The following is a 17,524-nucleotide window of genomic DNA, read 5'->3' as shown; positions in this document are numbered from 1 at the left end:
CAGGCTGGCCTCCAACTCAGAAATCTGCCTGCCTCTGCCTCCCAAGTGCTGGGATTAAAGGCGTGCACCACCACCGCCCGGCAAATTTAACCATTCTTATTATACTAACCCACATATATATCTTCACAATGATCCACAGCATTGTTTCTCTAACTGGAATGTTCCTTTTTCTTAGTTCTCTAACTCGGTAATCCCAAAATATATCTACTTTTCAACTAAGAAAGCTACTTTCTGAAGTAGCTTTGACCAATGACTCCAACTCTCCTTATGAAGTTAAAACTGCTTGCATATTACAAAGGAGCTATCGTTTTCAATTATGTGGGTTATATATCTGGTTATTTTCTCCCAGAGTTTTAGAAACTTCTTCATGAAGACAAAACATTCCAAGTGCTTATTCCTAAGGCAAATGTTTACAAACAGTCTTATTTCCTCCCTTTACTCTAAATGTTTTTTTTTCTCTAGTATTCCTTTATCTTCCTAATATGCCATTAATAGATGGTAAAACTGTCGGCTATAATTCTTACACTAAACTTTCATAGATAAAACCTCTTAATGATGCTTGATTCCCAATAATTATTGAGACAGGTTTCTAAACTATTTCTGAAAACATAACAAAACAACAGATTTAAGAAATCTAAGAATGAAGCCAGGCGGTGGTGGCGCATGCCTTTAATCCCAGCACTTGGGAGGCAGAGGCAGGCGGATTTCTGAGTTCGAGGCCAGCCTGGTCTACAGAGTGAGTTCCAGGACAGCCAGGGCTATACAGAGAAACCCTGTCTCGAAAAACAAAACAAAAACAACAACAAAAAAAAAATCTAAGAATGAGCACAAGTTTTAAAAGGTAATCAAAATTTAGCATCACTAAAATGCTAGTATGTAAGGATATCACAGAAAATTGACTTCACAAGGATATAACCTCCTAGAAAGCTAATTATATAAGCAACACTAATTGTTTTAATGAACAGAGCTTTAAAAAGGGCTGGATTATTTTGTGGCTATAGTATCACTCTCTTGTAGATACTTTCAACAACTGGCCCTGAGGACTCTGCAAAACTGACAATATGAAGAACACAAACTATGATGGTACCTACAAAATGATGAAAAGGTAGGCTTCAGTTTCAGTATATAAGCAAGAAAAACACTAGACACCTCAGAAAAGATGATCTGAAATGAATATAGACAAAGGTAATCTGACTATTTTTAAAGTCTCTCAAATTGTTAATTCTAACTTAAATACAGGAAGAAACAAAGGAGAACTAGCAAGTTAAAATGTAATAGCATTTTAGTTATTCCTATTTTGATTATAAAGACTTGATAAATTCAAAGTATCCTGGCAGGAGAAAAAAGTTTCAGTCCTTAAAATTGGGTGCAAGCATGGACCTTCAGATATTCTGGGATGATTATTGAAAACTGGCCTGAAAGATGGCTTTAAAAGCTATCCCCAAGGGCTGGAGAGATGACTCAGCAGTTAAGAGCACTGACTGGTCTTCCAAAGGTCCGGAGTTCAATTCCTAGCAACCACATGGTGGCTCACAACCATCCTTAAAGAGATCCGATGCCCTCTTCTGGTGTGTCTGAAGATAGCTATAGTGTACTTACATATATAAAATAAATAACTCTTTGGGTCAGGCAGTGGTGGCACACACCTTTAATTCCAGCACTTGGGAGGCAGAGGCAGGCAGATTTCTGAGTTCCAGGCCAGCCTGGTCTACAGAGTGAGTTCCAGGACAGCCAGGACTACACAGAGAAACCCTGTCTCGAAAAAACAAAAACAAAAAATCTATGATTGAATAAAAGCTATCCCCAGGACTAGAGAGATGGCTCAATGGTTAAGAGCTCTTCCAGCAATTCCAGAGGACTCAAGTTTGTTTACTAGGATCTATGATAGCTCACAACCACCTTTACTCCAAATCCAAATCTGATGTCCTTTTCTGGCCTCCATAGGTATCTACACACAAGTAGCATACCTCGCCCCAATAAAAATAAATCTTAAAAAGGTTATCTCTACTTGATATCATCCCAAGATATCCAAGATTTCAGAAACAGAAGCTTGAAATATGGTATCAGGCAACATTGATATGACAATTTATGCTTTAAAATATGTAAATAACATAGATAGATCATATAAAGAACTTATGGCCCCCTAAATCTGTAAGTGTGATCCCTTTGGGGGGGCATATATCAGATATCCTGCATATCAGATATTTACAGTTATGATTCAGAACAGTATGGTAAAATTAGTTATGGTTTAAGCAACAAAATAGTTTTATGGTGGGGGAGGGGGTTCTCCATAATAGTATGAATTGTATTAAAGGGTCACAGCATTAGGAAGGTTAAGAACAACTGTCCTAAATCTTTGAATGGTTCTACTTAACAACAGAATTAATTACCTTTGTAAAACATTTAACTGGCAAATTGTAAAAAAGAAAAAAAATACAGACTCCCTAATTTACAGTAGTCCAAAACTAGGCTTTTTGGTGAGATCCAAAACAAAGTCAAAAGTTATAATTACCATTTTAAGCCTAGTATTACAAAAATCTTTAACCCATCTGTTATGAATAAATAGAATCACAATGCTTTTTCGACATCCCTTAACAAGTCTGTAGGGATGTGCCAAATAAAATTGCATAAACTGTTCTCTATTTTTGTTTAGAACTAATAAAGCTAGTCATTTTCTACTTTGGCTTGTGTGTGTGTATGTGTGCATGCATGTGTATAATTACTCTATTACTGAGCCATATCACATTTCCTTTTTCTTACAAAAACTTAAAAGGAACTATTCTCCAGTTTTCCACTGTGTTTGGTTTGTTACCTTGGTACCAATCAGGCCAGCTTACAGAAAATATCTACAATATTAAGCTGATTATATTGGCAACAGTACAAATATCCACTAAATGTCTTTAGTTCTAGATAATAGGCTCCAAAAAGAAAATACATATTGATTGTGTGTGTGTGTGTGTGTGTGTGTGTGTGTGTGTGTAGACCAGTGGTCAACATCAAGTGTCTTACTCTATCCCATCTTATATTTCAAGGCAAGGCCTCTCACTGAATCTGCACCTTACTAACTGGCTATCCTGGGTAGACTAGCAAACCAATAAGAACCTGGGAATGTTCTGTTGTCACAATTCTAGTGTCTGGACTGCTACATTTTTTCTTAACATTGGTGATAGGGTCCACTGCCTTTTCCCCAGCTCAGAAATAATTTTTAACTGGTAAGAAATGATACAGATGCAGCAACTTGTCTTATTTCTGATATGTTAAAAGGATTTGGTGTCTATTAAAGAGAATAAGTACTTCATTGTAACAACAAATTATGAGCAAATAACTTCTATGGTTGTCTTATAATGAAACCTAAAGAACCATTCTGATATTTGATCCAAATTATAGAAAATAAAGGTCAAACTTTTCCCCAAAATAATACAGCATTCATACCGACATGACAGCTTATAGAGATAGATATTACAAATAATTAAATTGCATTTAAAGCTACTTTTATTATATTCAAACAGCATACTATATTTCCTTTGTAATCAGGAAAAGTATTAAGGTTCAACTCAAGTACTACTTGAGCGACTAAAACATCAAGTATTTTATACTATAATCTACTTATGTATCTATTTAGAATACTTTATACTGTTAGAGCAAACCTAATTAAAACCCGATTATATATAAACACAGTACTACAAATTTTATAACTTCCTCCTCAAACGTATTTAAAATGATCTTTGGTTAAGTAAGGAACAAACCATCCACAAGATACTTTGTTTAGAAAATAGCTTTAGAGGTATACACACAAAGAAATCAAGTCTGAAAATTAAAAGAAAGGTTTCCCATTTCCCATTAAGCCAATGCAGACCATGTCTTAATATGACACGTACATGCATTTAGCAACTCTCTTTTCTAATGAAAGAGATAGAGTTGAGTTCATGAATGTTATCCAAAAATATGCCAGAAGACACAAATGCGTTGCCAGGCAGAGTTAAAAGAATCTAACAAGCTTTGTGGGAATAAAAAAAAAAACAAAACCACTGTGCTCAACTCCTATTAATTAAACACTGAATGATGGATAGCTAATAAATATTCGGCCAAAGAAATGAACAAAGCATAAACTATTTAAAAATGTGTGTTAAGCAGAAAGATAAACCAAAGTATCTTTTGCCAAAAGTGAAATCAAGTTTTTTGTTTGTTTTGTTAAGTGAAAAATAAGACCTAAACAGTATCTATGTGTTAAAAACAAAACAACAACAACATAAAAACAAAAACCCAAAAACCAAAAAAACAACCTGTTTTGAGGGCTTACAAATTGTACACATCTATGAAATTCTAATATGTAAACTTGGTGACAATTTCTTGTCAAAATTAATGGCAATTTTGTTATCCAGGTCTTGTCCTTCCTCCAATTTTTAAGTTTGAAGTAGTAGTAGTAGTAGCAGTAGTGTGTGTGTGTGTGTGTGGTGTGTGTTATAAATCCTATAAAAGCACAAAAATTAAGATTGATTTAACAAAAAAAATGTTTTGTATTAAGTTATATGAAATGACTATTTCAAGACAAATATGTAAATCCTTAAAAAAGAAAGATATAATATGGACAGAATGCAGTACAATATAAAGCACATTTACATTCTATAAAAACAGTCTTTTGGTTTATTTTGCTGCTTTGTCCCATGCTAGATATCATGTAATCCACCCCCCTTTAAAATAGCAAAGATCAGTTTTATGCAAAGCAATCCATGCATACACTTTTGCATGTATGCATTCCATATCAAGTAATCATACCTATCCCAGAGGCTCTTTGATTCCTGAAACGTGTTCAAATGGAACGCTTGGTAGAAAGCAGTTGAAGGATTCCTGTGAGATCCAAGAATCAAATGGAAATGAAGTTGAGAATGTACAGTATAATCAGAACTTACAAAAATGGAAGATTTTAGATTCCTACACAGTGTAACCACTTAAAAACTTGAAAAAGGAAAAGGAAAATGATACTGTCTAAAACAATACTTTGGAGACACACACACACACACACACACACACACACACACACACTTTCCAGAACCCACAGTAATTCAGGATCAAAGTTCTAAAAGAAAGAGCAACAGATAAATTAATACTAATATTCAATTGTGTGCATATATACATAGATATGACCAATTCAGAGCCTATCAACACCAAGTTGTAGCAGATGCCTTAAGAATCATCTATGGTTTTAGCTGTTAAGTTGTTCTCCAGTAGAGCATACACGTACAACACTAAGCTATACTTTCCTATGATTTGTTTTTTATTTGGTTTTTCGTGACAGGGTTTCTCTGTATAGCCCTGGCTGTCCTGGAACTCACTCTGTAGACCAGGCTGGCTTGGAACTCAGAAATCCGCCTGCCTCTGCCTCCCAAGTGCTGGGATTAAAGGCGTGCACCACCACCGCCCGGCCTATGATTTGTTAAAAGTAAGAACAGTTAATGATAAATAATGTAAAATCCTTCCTGGTTTGTTTATGATACATTTCCACTTTAAGTTTATGTGTGTGCAGTTTCTCTGGGCTAGTATGTGAATGGGGGGCAATTGTAGGGGAGCATTCTAATTTCTAGCATTAGTTTACTGCCCCTTTAAAGGGTAAAATACCTATCAACTATTATTTCTACTATCCTTAGGGCCAACATCACAGAACTGTAAGTAACTGATGAGCTAATAATGTAGGCAAACTCCAATATGTACAACTGACTATGTCAGGAATAATTTCAAAGAGCTAAACTTGGTTCTTAACAGTTTTCAGTCATTAAGCTTAATTCTAATGTCTTCTTCACCATCTATGTGTACTTTATAGGAGTTAACAGGCACCTGTTTGTTACATCACTTTAAAAATCCATGACTTGGAGCTAAAAATGGCCACTCTGGTTGAAAGCACATTAAGTGCTGTTGTTGAGGGCCCAAGTTTAGCTACCAGGATCCTCTCATAACTGCATGGGACTCCAACTCCATGGAATCTTATACTGAATCAATCACCCACCCACTCAGTCACTCAAACAATCAATCTTTCTTCTCTGAGTCCACAAGGAAAGACAAAAAACAAATCTTTGATCCATGCTTTAGTATAATAGCAGCTAAAACATGCTTGCTATAATATCAGACGTTATTCATACTACTTTACACTTATTGATTCAATTTCCACAACAACCCTACCTAACAGGGCTAAGATTTACTATTTCTATCTCACTGATCAGAAATGGATTACTCCCCAAACATCAGAGTAGGTGGCAATAGATCTGGCTTTCAGTTCCTATCACAGATATCAGTTGGGTCACAATTTACTCTAACTCCAGTTCTAGGAGATTCAACACCCTCTTGTGGCCTACATGGGCACTGGCAGGCACATAGTATGGATTCACACTTACACACACACACACACACACACACACACATCCACATAAATGGAAATTTAAAAAAAAAAACCTTACAACTATTTACAAAGTTGTCTGCAATAGCAATCAAATATCAATGATCATCAAACCAAAAACAACAGAATCATGACTTCAAACCAGAATTGTGTCAAACCGTATGCTGTATACATAATTACGTGTATAAACACTTTAGATTTTAACCAACAAGTACCCCTTTTCGAAAACGACACGCTGACACTGTCTAACAGAGAATAACCAAAGTAGTTGTTGGATTCATTAGGACTCTTAAACAATGTAGTTCTTACTGCTTTCGCTACTCTATTATATCCTTTTTATTCTTTGAACCCTTTAATTTGAAGCACAGATTAGATCTACCAACAACAAAATTTAAGAGGATTCCAACGTTTTCTAACCTTTGTTAAGCTACTTTCCCCCGCACTGTGCTTCAAAATCAAGTGAGCTAAGTAAGATAGAAAGCAAATGATATTTGTAGGTATACTAGGGAAAAGAAACACACATATGTCCCACATCTCAAAGCCATAAAGTTGGTGAAGCTTAAAGTATGTCAGAACTCAACTTTCAAGATATTTTAGAAACCAGATTCCAATCTTACATGTGGATTAAGCACTTGTAAGTATCCTTCAGGTCAAACATAACCATTTATTAGTGGTTACTGTAATTTTCCTTCTTCTCATTCATTGTTTGCTAAGTAATAAAGCAAAGGAATACTGGGTTCTGAGTGTTAGACCTAAGTGTTTATGTTTTTTTAATCCATAAAAGAGAATAAACACTTGTTTACAGGTTGTTGAAGAGACCAAATGAGATTAGAGTTTGACACAATTGAGCTTAATTTTATGTTGTACAAAATGCAACTTTTGGTAGAGAATCTTAATATGCATCAAGTGTTTCATCACCATCAAGGTAATATTGAAGAAAAGAGAATAATTTAAAATTTAGAGTTAGGTACATGAAAACTACTTAGTATACTTGTCAAGTAACAGCTCTGACTTCTGGGCATCAGTGCAACGACCCCACCCCAAACCCCCACAAGTTTATCACATTTTAACATATAATACAATAATCATTGAAATAAATATTGAAGTAAACTGTAAGATAAACACTAATTTAGCAATAAAAGCTTCAAAAAATACTTTTGAATAGCAACTGGAAAGACAAGTATGACAGTTTCACTTTTCAATTTTGTTTCACAAGTTACTACTTCTCTGAGCTTAGCAAATCACCTTTTATCAGTGATCTAATGTGAATGGCCTTTTATATTAAAACTCAGTTCAAGAGCTAGCCTCAGAGAATGTACAAATATTGGGTTGATTCTGAAGATAGAAAACTGGGTGGCTGGAGAACAGACATACTAAGTTTTCAATTTATCCTGGTTTAGATCTTTTAAGTTCTGAACTACAAACATACATACGTATGTACATACATACATAAGCAAAAACAATGTCAAAACAGAAGTCAGTCTATATTAAGAAATCACATTTCTGCTGGGCAGTGGTGGTACATGCCTTTAATCCCAGCACTTGGGAGGCAGAAACAGGCGGATTTCTGAGTTCGAGGGCAGCCTGGTCTACAGAGTGAGCTCCAGGACAGCCAGGACTACACAGAGAAACCCTGTCTCGAAAAACTAAAAAGAAATCACATTTCTTAAACTGTTTCCCATTAGCACTTACTATTTTCTCCATCAACACCTAACAATTGTATCACAGATAATCTAATCATATAGGATGCCATCTTAAAAGAAATAGAATCTCATTTCTGAACCCTAATGTTTACAACTTGGAGAATACTACAAAAACTGAATAACTGGTATATTGTTCCTTTAACTATTTATTTGCATTCAATTTACTTCTGGAGTATTTGGGTAAAGAAGCTTCATTTTCTTCCAATCAATCAATCAATCAATCAATCATAAAATGGTAATAGCAAAAAATGTGTTGGAGGATTTAGACAAAAGGTTCTTCCCAATCTCATCTTTTATGAGAATAATAGGACTAGATAGAACTTTAAAATATGACTAAGCCCCAAATTTTAAACGTTACAAATGGAGGGGGATAAAAGCTGAGGGGAATTAAATGACTTGATCAATTAAATCAGCAAAGTAGTTGATGAATCAAGATTAGAACACAATTTGCTCTAACTCTTCCTATGTCATGACTAAAGCAGTATTCTCCTTTTCCATGGGCACCAGCAGGCATACACACATGCAGGTAAGACATCTTTCCATATCAGTCTTAAGACTTGTATATCAAAACTGAAGACTGAAAAATTTATACCACTTCAAGGGCTAATCTGTAGTGGAGATAAAAATATTTACTCCAATTTCTTATGTTACAGATTACACAAATAAAATTTAATGTTAGACCAGCAATTCTCAACCTATGGGCTGCCAAATGACCCTTTTACTGGGTCACGTATCAGATATCCTGCATATTAAATATTTATATTACCATTCATAACAGTATCAAAATTACAGCTATGAAGTAGCAAAATAATTTCATGGTTGGAGGTCACCATAACATGAGGAACTGTATTAAGGAGTCCCAGCATTAAGTCTGAGATCTCCAAGGCAGATATCCTCATTTTTCACATAAAGCAGAAATTTTTCAAGGCTAAATAACTGGCTTAAAGTCTAATATCCCAAATATACAGTAACAGATTTTAATTCAACTGTCTGGTGTCATAGTCATTCATGTTAATACACAAACATATTATTGATTGTATTTAATCAAAAGGACACCCTTTTCATTTTTGCCTGTGTCCATGGCAGATGTAAACTATACAAAGGATTTATTTGGTGTAATACACATAACCTCCCAAATGGTAGAACTGTTACTCTATTTTAGAAACTAATGGGCCTGAAAATTTGCTTTTAAAATCCTTTATTACATATTGAACCTTTTACTTTTTATATAGACTGTTAATAAAAAGTAACAACCTAAAACATTCAAAATGTTCTTTATAATTGATATATTTGCCAGAAAAAGCTTATCTTCTATAGAGTAAAACTCCAGCCAAATTTTACTGAATGCTTATGAAAAAAGACTGAGCTAATTTAAACTAACAATCAGATTTCACTTGCTTGCTTTGCCTAGTCTAACAAATAGTAAATATCCTAAGTGGATAGCAATAAAATTAGTAACTTAATTATCTGCAAAATTTTTACTTTACCAATATGTATGTATTGATTCATACATACACACAAACATACACACATAGAGAGAGACACACACACAGTTTGTCTGGAGTTTTGAATTTGAAACTTGAATTTGAAAGGGGAGGAGACTGGAGAAATGGCTCAGTGGTTTAGAGCAAATGTTGCTCTTATAGAGCAGTGAGTTTGACTCACAGCACCCACAAGGCAGCTCACACCATCTGTTACTCTAGTTCCAGGGGACTTGATATCTTCTGTTCTCCACTGGTATCAAACACATAAGACACACATGCAGTCAAAACACTCATACATATAAAATAAAACGAAGTTATTATTTTTTTAATTTGAAAAATTCAGAGCAACATATGAAGCCAATTTACCTATCTTCAATATTATCATTCAAGTTTGAACTATACACATTAAAGTGTATTTTATTAATGCCATAGTATGATAAGGCAAGCTGGTAAATCTTTATGGGAGGCATATAATTTTGATTTTTGAGATGGTGTCTCATTACATAGCCCTGGCTAGCCTGGAACTCACTAAGTAAACCAGGCTGGCCTTGAAATTACAGAGTCTGCCTCTGTCTCCCAAAAAGTCAACTTTTTTTTTTTAAGCAATGCCAGACTAAGAATATTCATACAAATATTGAATAATGAGCATCTTTGATTTGCTATATAAATGATATGAATGATTTTATGTATCTTCTTTGTAGATATACCCATCAGTATTGTGCTATCTAAAATAATAATTTAAACTACTGGTTGAGTATTAAAAAAAAAAAAAACTACAAGCTTAAAGGTTTTTCTAATACATGAGTTTTGCTGTATAACATCCCACAAGCAATACTAATAATTAAAATTTCTCATTTAAAAAAAAAAAATCTGGCCAGGCAGTGGTGGCACATGCCTTCCTTTAATCCCAGCACTTGTGGGGCAGAGGCAGGTGGATTTCTGAGGCCAGCCTGGTCTACAGAGTTGAGTTCCAGGACAGCCAGGGCTACACAGAGAAACCCTGTCTGGAAAAACAAAAACAAACAAACAAACAAAAATCTGGTATTCTTTTGCATAAGAATCTACTAAGAAATCAACATTTAGGCTACATTTAACAAGACAGCCCCTTCTCCTTATATTAAGGAGTAATTAGTAAATAGTATCTAAACGACCTAAGACAATTATCCAAAAGTAAAAAGTTATAAAAACTCTGCAGACTATTAGTTCATCCTCATTATTGACAAGTTCACTTCTTCTAAGACCAAATTGGATGTTACTCTATTATATTTTCTTTCATCTTAGTTATTTGCCATCACTCAAAAGAATACTTTCCTAACCCTAAGTTAAGGCCATCATGGGGAATGAAAAATTAAAGCCTCTTTTTTACTTTCCTCACATCCATTTCCTCTATTAAGAAGACTGAGGGTGAGAGCATTTGTTTAATGGATCAGAGGACATTTGCACCTAACCTCTCCTTGTGCAAAAAAAGATATTTCACTCCAAAGTGTCACATACCAAATGCATCCCAGTATCATACCAGTTCCAAATGAATGCTGTCATAGCCTTAAAGAATAGACTGATGGTCAATTTATTCTCAGGGGTACATATTATCTTTGTTTCTAATACTATGTAAAATGACTTCTCACAAAGGTGATTTAGTATATTTATGATAACATAACCTTCTTTCACCTACCTGAAAAGAACCCATACTAAATAGTTACTTGGAATATGTTCCATCCATATACACATAAGCGCGTATTTTCTTTAAAATAATAAACATTTGGCCTATAGTAACTATTTCTCAATATGAATATAAAAGATCCTACTGATAAAGCCGCAGGAATTTCAGCTTCTTTGGAAAAATCTGTGAATTCAGATTTATTTTATTTACATCCATGTTTACAACTAATGTATATTTGATCAATATATATTCCTAATGACTGTACTATTATCAGTTTTTATACTAAATATGATGTTATGTATACATCTAATTTTATACTTTGACTACCAACCAACTCCTGGGTAGGAATACATTCCCAAAGTCTTAGCTTGGCATAAGACAGTATCTTGCTGTTGATTTACTCTTTTAATTGTAAAGCTGGAAAAGGAAGATTACCTCCATGATGCAGTAGATTTATAAAAAAAAGTTAAGGTCCAAAGAAACAGATTCAAATAAGGAATGTTCATATTTTTAAATTTATATGCAGGAAGATCAAGGAGACCTGTCTGTAACATAAAAAGGGGGGGGGGGCAATACATTTTACACCAAAACAAGAGGTCAGTGTTGATCCTCGTATATATTTAAATAAATTCTCACTTATTAAGTTAAAAAAGAGAAAAGTCCATCAAATGTATGTGAAATCCATTAAATAAATATATATGGCCAAATTTGTTTAGCACATACCAACACATGCCAGTTAACATTACTAGACATTAGCAAACTATTCAAATTAAACTAACAAGACTAACAAGTAACATGCCACTAAGGGAGCCTTACAAAAATCAGGTTTTCAAATGTCAGTTAGACAGTTGACAGTTCACAATTATAGCCATTTATGAGTTCCTGAAATGCTACCTTCTGGTCAGTTATTTATGGAAAACAATCTGAACTGTGTTCCATTTAGGGCCAGTGATAATTTACTCACTAACAGTAAAGAAGTCTGTTAAATGTACAGGTAGTTTAAGCAAAGTTTGTAATGTTCACTATAAAAGTGGCTACATAATTCTGTATCAGTCATCATTATAACCACCAGCTTATATAAATTCAATGTGAGAAGTCTTAATGAGCCGGGCAGTGGTGGCCACGCCTTTAATCCCAGCACTTGGGAGGCAGAGGCAGATGGATTTCTGAGTTCAGAGGCCAGCCTGGTGTACAGAGTGAGTTCCAGAACAGCCAGGACTACACAGAGAAACTCAGTCTCCAAAAACAAACAAAAAAAACCAAAAAGCAAAAAAACAACAACAACAACAAAAAAAAAAGAAAAAAAGAAAAGAGAAGTCTTAATATGTAACCATAAATTTTTCTAATCAAAATGGCTAGAAAAATCTTACAACTTGATTACTTAATAATGTAGGGTAGGGTGACAGTGATAAGGACTCTTTGTATCAGCAGCTGTTTAATAATCTCAAAATAGATTCAATATAGGCCTTTATATGGAACCAAACCATGATAGACTTCCAATTAAGGAACCTAAAACCCACCTTTTGTTTACCTACTACCTCCCTTCCTTTTGTTTAAAAACAAAAGAACTAAAACCTGTTTACTAAATTTGGAATTTAAACAAAAAAATTAATATTTACAAGTATTTCCTTAGTATCTAAGTGTGTTAACCTATTCAGAAAGTTTAAGACATTAATTCCTCAAGAACTCTCCAATTTATATTTTATTTGAAGTATTATAAATGACACAGCAGATTTTAAGGCAATAACCTCAAATTATATTAAAAGTAATGTTTCTAGTTAGTATTGTTTAAGTTATTCATCTGGGTAATTTAAACATGTGCCTGGAAAGCTATTATCCCCATGTGTAAACTTTAGGATGCCCTCTTTTTACACAGATCTTCTTTTAAACAGACAAACAAAACCAAACCCTATTTCTAATTAATGGATTCATTCCTTCACCAGGTGTATTGGTCTAGTGACAAAACATCAAGTGTGTAAGATTACATCTTGGAAACTAGCATGTTAAAAAACAACGGAAAAACTGATAATATGTAATGAAGAATTTAAGACTAGGGTAAAGTGGCACATTTAATATGGGACTACACACAATCAAACCCTTAAAAGGATCAACTGATGCAAGAACAATGACATAGCACTATCTGTAGTCAAAACATTAACTGTATTTGGAAATAAGATTTCTGAGATTACTAACTTTTCCTACAGTGAGGTAAAATATACGCATCAGTATAGAAATACTCAACAGGAATATGTTTCAGAGTTTCCATTTGTCAATAGATTTCTGTTTCAATAATATATTATCCTTTTAAGTTCTGAAGACTATAACTGCAGATGTTGTAAACTGTAAAGTGGGTGAAGAGGAAAGATGTACTTTTCATTCATAGGTTTTATGTGTAAGAGATTGGGAAAAAGAGATTAACTGAAGAGATACAGACAGGACAGTGTATAGAACAGAGAGGGCAAGTAAAAGATAATTTACTAACTTAGAAAATATAGGTTGCTGGTAGCTAGAAAAGATAAGGTGAAAGGTAAACTCCACCTGCCTGTCATATGTGGCCCTACCCTTGAAAATAGAAGCAACTAGAGAATTGAGGGGGTTTTGTTGTTGTTGTTTGAGTTGCTTAGTTTTCTTTCTTTTTTTTTTTAACTTTGTAATCCCACCTATATTAAATGTTTCAGTGACTGACTAGTTGACTAGCACACTTAATCAACACTGAATTCTGAAGTGCAACAGATTTCCCACAACTTGACTATAAACATCATGAATTCTGAATCACAAAAACAGTGAATGAATGAATTCCAGAAGGAATTTTTAAACTAGCAGAAAAAAACAAACAAACAAGGATAACTGGAAGTCAAAAGTTAAGGCTGTGAGAGACTAAAATATAGAAGAGAAAATTATTTCATGGTAGTCCTCTACATAACTAATGATTCTAGGTCATACCAAATTTTGATCCTTTTATCTCCTAAAATTAACCTCTCTGAAAAACCTACAATGTAAGAAGATACTCAACTCTTTCTCTGTAATTTTTAATGTAGTGTTAATATTGTAATTAAGTTTTTAACAAGGTTGGAATTATGTAATGTCAAATGTCTATGTGACAGCTCCTAAAAAAAAACAAAAAAAAAAAAACCCCTACAATTCCTAAGTAGGCCACAACCAAACATAACTACTATTGAATAGTGTAGCAACACACTCATTTTTACCTAAACTATTAAAAAAGCATTCCTTACAATCTAGGTAGAGGGAGTTGGTTTCAGACATTTCAAAACTATAGTTTTTACTACTGCTTAAGCATTTCACACCTCCCGTCTCTACACTGAAGACTGATAGGAGAACATCCATTTTCCCAGTATTTTTTTTTTCCTATTTTACTTAAACAGAAATAATACCTTTGAGAAATTACTGGAAATTCTGATGACCCCCTTCTATTAAAAGACTGACTTAGGGATAGTCAAAGCTAGACTTCACATTTTATCATTCTTTCCAGTCTTCTCATTTCGCTGATGAAGATTGCTTCTATTCCATCACTTCCCTGCCCCCAGGGAAAGGCTTTCTGGTTTGGGGTCTTAGAGTTCAAAACTAACTCAGGCAAAATTCTGCCATAAGCACTCAAAAGTAATTAATCTTAGGAAGGAACCTTCTTACTTAAGGTTGGGGGCAATACCAGCTCTCATCTTTAAACTGTTAAGCTGAAATATATCAACGGCGTTGAATCACTATCCACTTAATTGCGTAAAAAGAAAACAAAAACAAAACAACAACAACAAAAATCCCATAACTTTTGTCTCCTTACTTCAAAACTTTGAATTGATTTTTTACCAATTTTTTAAAAATAAAGACCTTAAGTAGTAACAAACTCCCAGAACTGCATCCTAAGCTATTTGGACCAAGCAACTGTACCAGATATTCAAAATAAAAATTTACATACCTGTCTTCATCACCATCAACAGGAATAGCTATGCTGAATACAGAGGTGGCCAGACTGTTCATAGGTGTTAACTGAAGAGGGTTTGCCAGGGCATCTGCAACTGGAGGCTTCACAACAGGCTTATTTTCAGCAATGAGAGAAAGTGGTGCTTGAGGTAGGGGTTCTGATTTTCTTCTAGTATCGTCAACTTGCCCGACTAAAGGCTGGGTCTGAGTCTGAAACTGGCTTAGGTCAGACTGTGGTAGACTTGTTGGTGCACTATGTGTGCCTTGCGCTAAGGGTGGACCAACTTGCTGGATGACGCTGCTGCTCCGGCTGACTGGCGTATGGCTGCTCAGCTGCTGAGACTGGCCCAGGGGCGCGGGTACATTTGGCATAGTAACAGAAGTGGTGGGCACACTAGGCACGCTTGGAACGGGTACCGCTGCAGGCACGTTTGGAACTCCGGGCACCACGGTGTGAGGACCACCAGGCACGGCTGGCAGCTGACCACTGCCACCCATCTGCTGTGTAGGCTGCACGGGCTGGGGCTGCCCAACCCCGGTCACCCCGGAGCCTGGCTGCACCACGCCTCCTATGGCAGCTGGGGCCACTCCGGCCGGCTGACACGGAGCGACCTGGCCCACAGGAACCGGACCCGGGGCCACAGCTTCACTGGGCTGGGCAGAGGCGCCCATCATCTGGGCACCCAAGGAGGAAACGCTCTGGCCAGACCCTAGAGGAAAGCTGGCCGCTGAAGCAGAGGTCGCGCTAGCGCTGGTCGACAAGGGCTGCGCAGGGCTTGGCGGCTGCAGGCCCACGTGCGGCGGCAGGTACTCACTCTGGCCCGATGGCTGGACTGGTAACAAATGCCCGGGTGGTATCTGAGGCTGGGGATAGGCGAACTGCTGCGACAACGAAGAGCCGACCGCCGGGCCGGGCTGAGCTGCCAGGGCCACAGGCTGCGCCAGGTTGACGTTCGGCGGCGGCGGCAGCCCCTGGCCGATGGGCCCGGGGAAGGCACCGCCGGCCACGGCTCCCTGGAGCTGGGTTGGCTGAGCGGCTGCCGTCATTGGCTGCGGCCCGGTCGGCGCTCCCGGGAACGGCGGTAGCGACGCAGAACTTGGAGCCACAGCCCCACCTACGGGCGGTGGAGGCTGTGGCTGCCCGACGCTGAAACTCTGCGGCTGGGCGAGAGTGGGCTGGCTCATTTTCTCCGACGGGGGTAGCTGTGACACAGCAGTCAAGGAGCTGTCAGTTCCCGAGTCCAGCCCGTGCGCCCCCTGCATGGAGGCCACCACCACCACCACCGACCCTCCAGTGGCGCCCAAGCCGCTGTCCCGCTCCGCAGTCTGCTCCAAAGTACTGCTGTGTCTAATGCAATCCCCGGACCTAGTGAGGACGCTGCTATCCGAATCCCGCTCGTAGTATTCCATACACGTCCATCGGCCGCGCCGATACGGCTCTCCGCTCCCGTGGTCTAGTTTGATCACGCGGAAACGAGAACTACAAGTGGCAGGGGGCTGAGATGGAGTTGCACTACTCGGCCCAGGAGCGGGCACCGAAGTGGCGGCCGCCGCCAGGGTCTGGGCGAGTGCCCCCGCCACGCTCCGGGCCGACACCCCGCCGCCTCCGTTGGCGGGCGCAGCTGAGGCGGCTGCCAGCTGCCCATCTAGGATGAGGTTCGGGGACACGGTCCCGGGAGTTTCCGCATCCCCGACATTGTTGAGCGTCTCTTCCGAGGAGCTGCGCTCGCACACCTCCTCGGGGCCGTAATCCGTGGCCCGAGAAACGTCGAAGATCTCGGAGGACACGTCCTCCGTGCGCGATTCGTCCGGGTCGTCCAGGCTCTCGGTGTCCTCGGTGATGCTAGTGGCCACCTGGGCCGTGGTGACACTGGTGATCTGGAAGCAGCTCTTCTTCTTGGCCGGCATCTTGGACATGGTGGAAAAGGCTGGAGGGCAGAGGCTCCTCTGGGACCCCACCGGAAACCGAAGAGGGCCGAGCACGGGCCCCCAAAGACAAAGTCCGAGTTCGCGCCTGGGTGTACGGCCCACGCCGCAAGTCACGGGCTACTCTGGGCGCCGGCGTCTCGGCGCGACATCCTCCTCACCTCCCGCGGCAGTGGTGCCTCAATTCAAGCCGTCAGTGACGGCCCGAGCGTGGTTCAGGGGCGGGCCGGCTGCTCGCACAGTTCAGCCGCCGCGGTCAGTCCAGCCCGGCGCTCGGCGCGGTCAGCAGGCCCGGCTGGGGGTGGAGCGCAGGGCGCAGGAGGCGGCGGCGGCGGCGGCGTGAGGGGCGGTTCTGCCCCGCTCGGGCTCTTCTGGCCGGGTCCCGCGGCTGCTCCCGCGCGGCGACGCGGAGGAAGAAGGCGGAGCG

At 38.3% G+C, this 17,524-nt stretch overlaps 1 protein-coding gene across 2 annotated transcripts in view; it reads right to left on the bottom strand.

Annotated features, from left to right (window-relative positions):
• Positions 1–17,304, bottom strand: part of Tsc22d2 (TSC22 domain family member 2) — a 45,903-nt gene extending 28,599 nt beyond the window's left edge. The window contains exons 1-2 of one of the 2 annotated variants that reach the window (XM_028763650.1): positions 15,167–17,304; positions 4,777–4,848 (exon numbers count right to left, since the gene is read on the bottom strand). In XM_028763650.1, the coding sequence (XP_028619483.1) occupies positions 4,777–4,848; positions 15,167–17,088 (1,994 nt within the window). In that variant the 5' untranslated portion in view covers positions 17,089–17,304. The remainder of the gene's footprint in view (positions 1–4,776; positions 4,849–15,166) is intronic. The other variant, XM_028763651.1, reaches the window with a different exon arrangement.
• Positions 17,305–17,524: the final 220 nt, after the last annotated feature.

This window comes from Grammomys surdaster, unplaced genomic scaffold, assembly GCF_004785775.1.
Source record: "Grammomys surdaster isolate TR1022 unplaced genomic scaffold, NIH_TR_1.0 139, whole genome shotgun sequence".
NCBI lineage: Eukaryota > Metazoa > Chordata > Mammalia > Rodentia > Muridae > Grammomys > Grammomys surdaster.
Note: the sequence above shows the minus strand (reverse complement) of the source record. Positions and strands in the feature narration are given on the sequence as shown.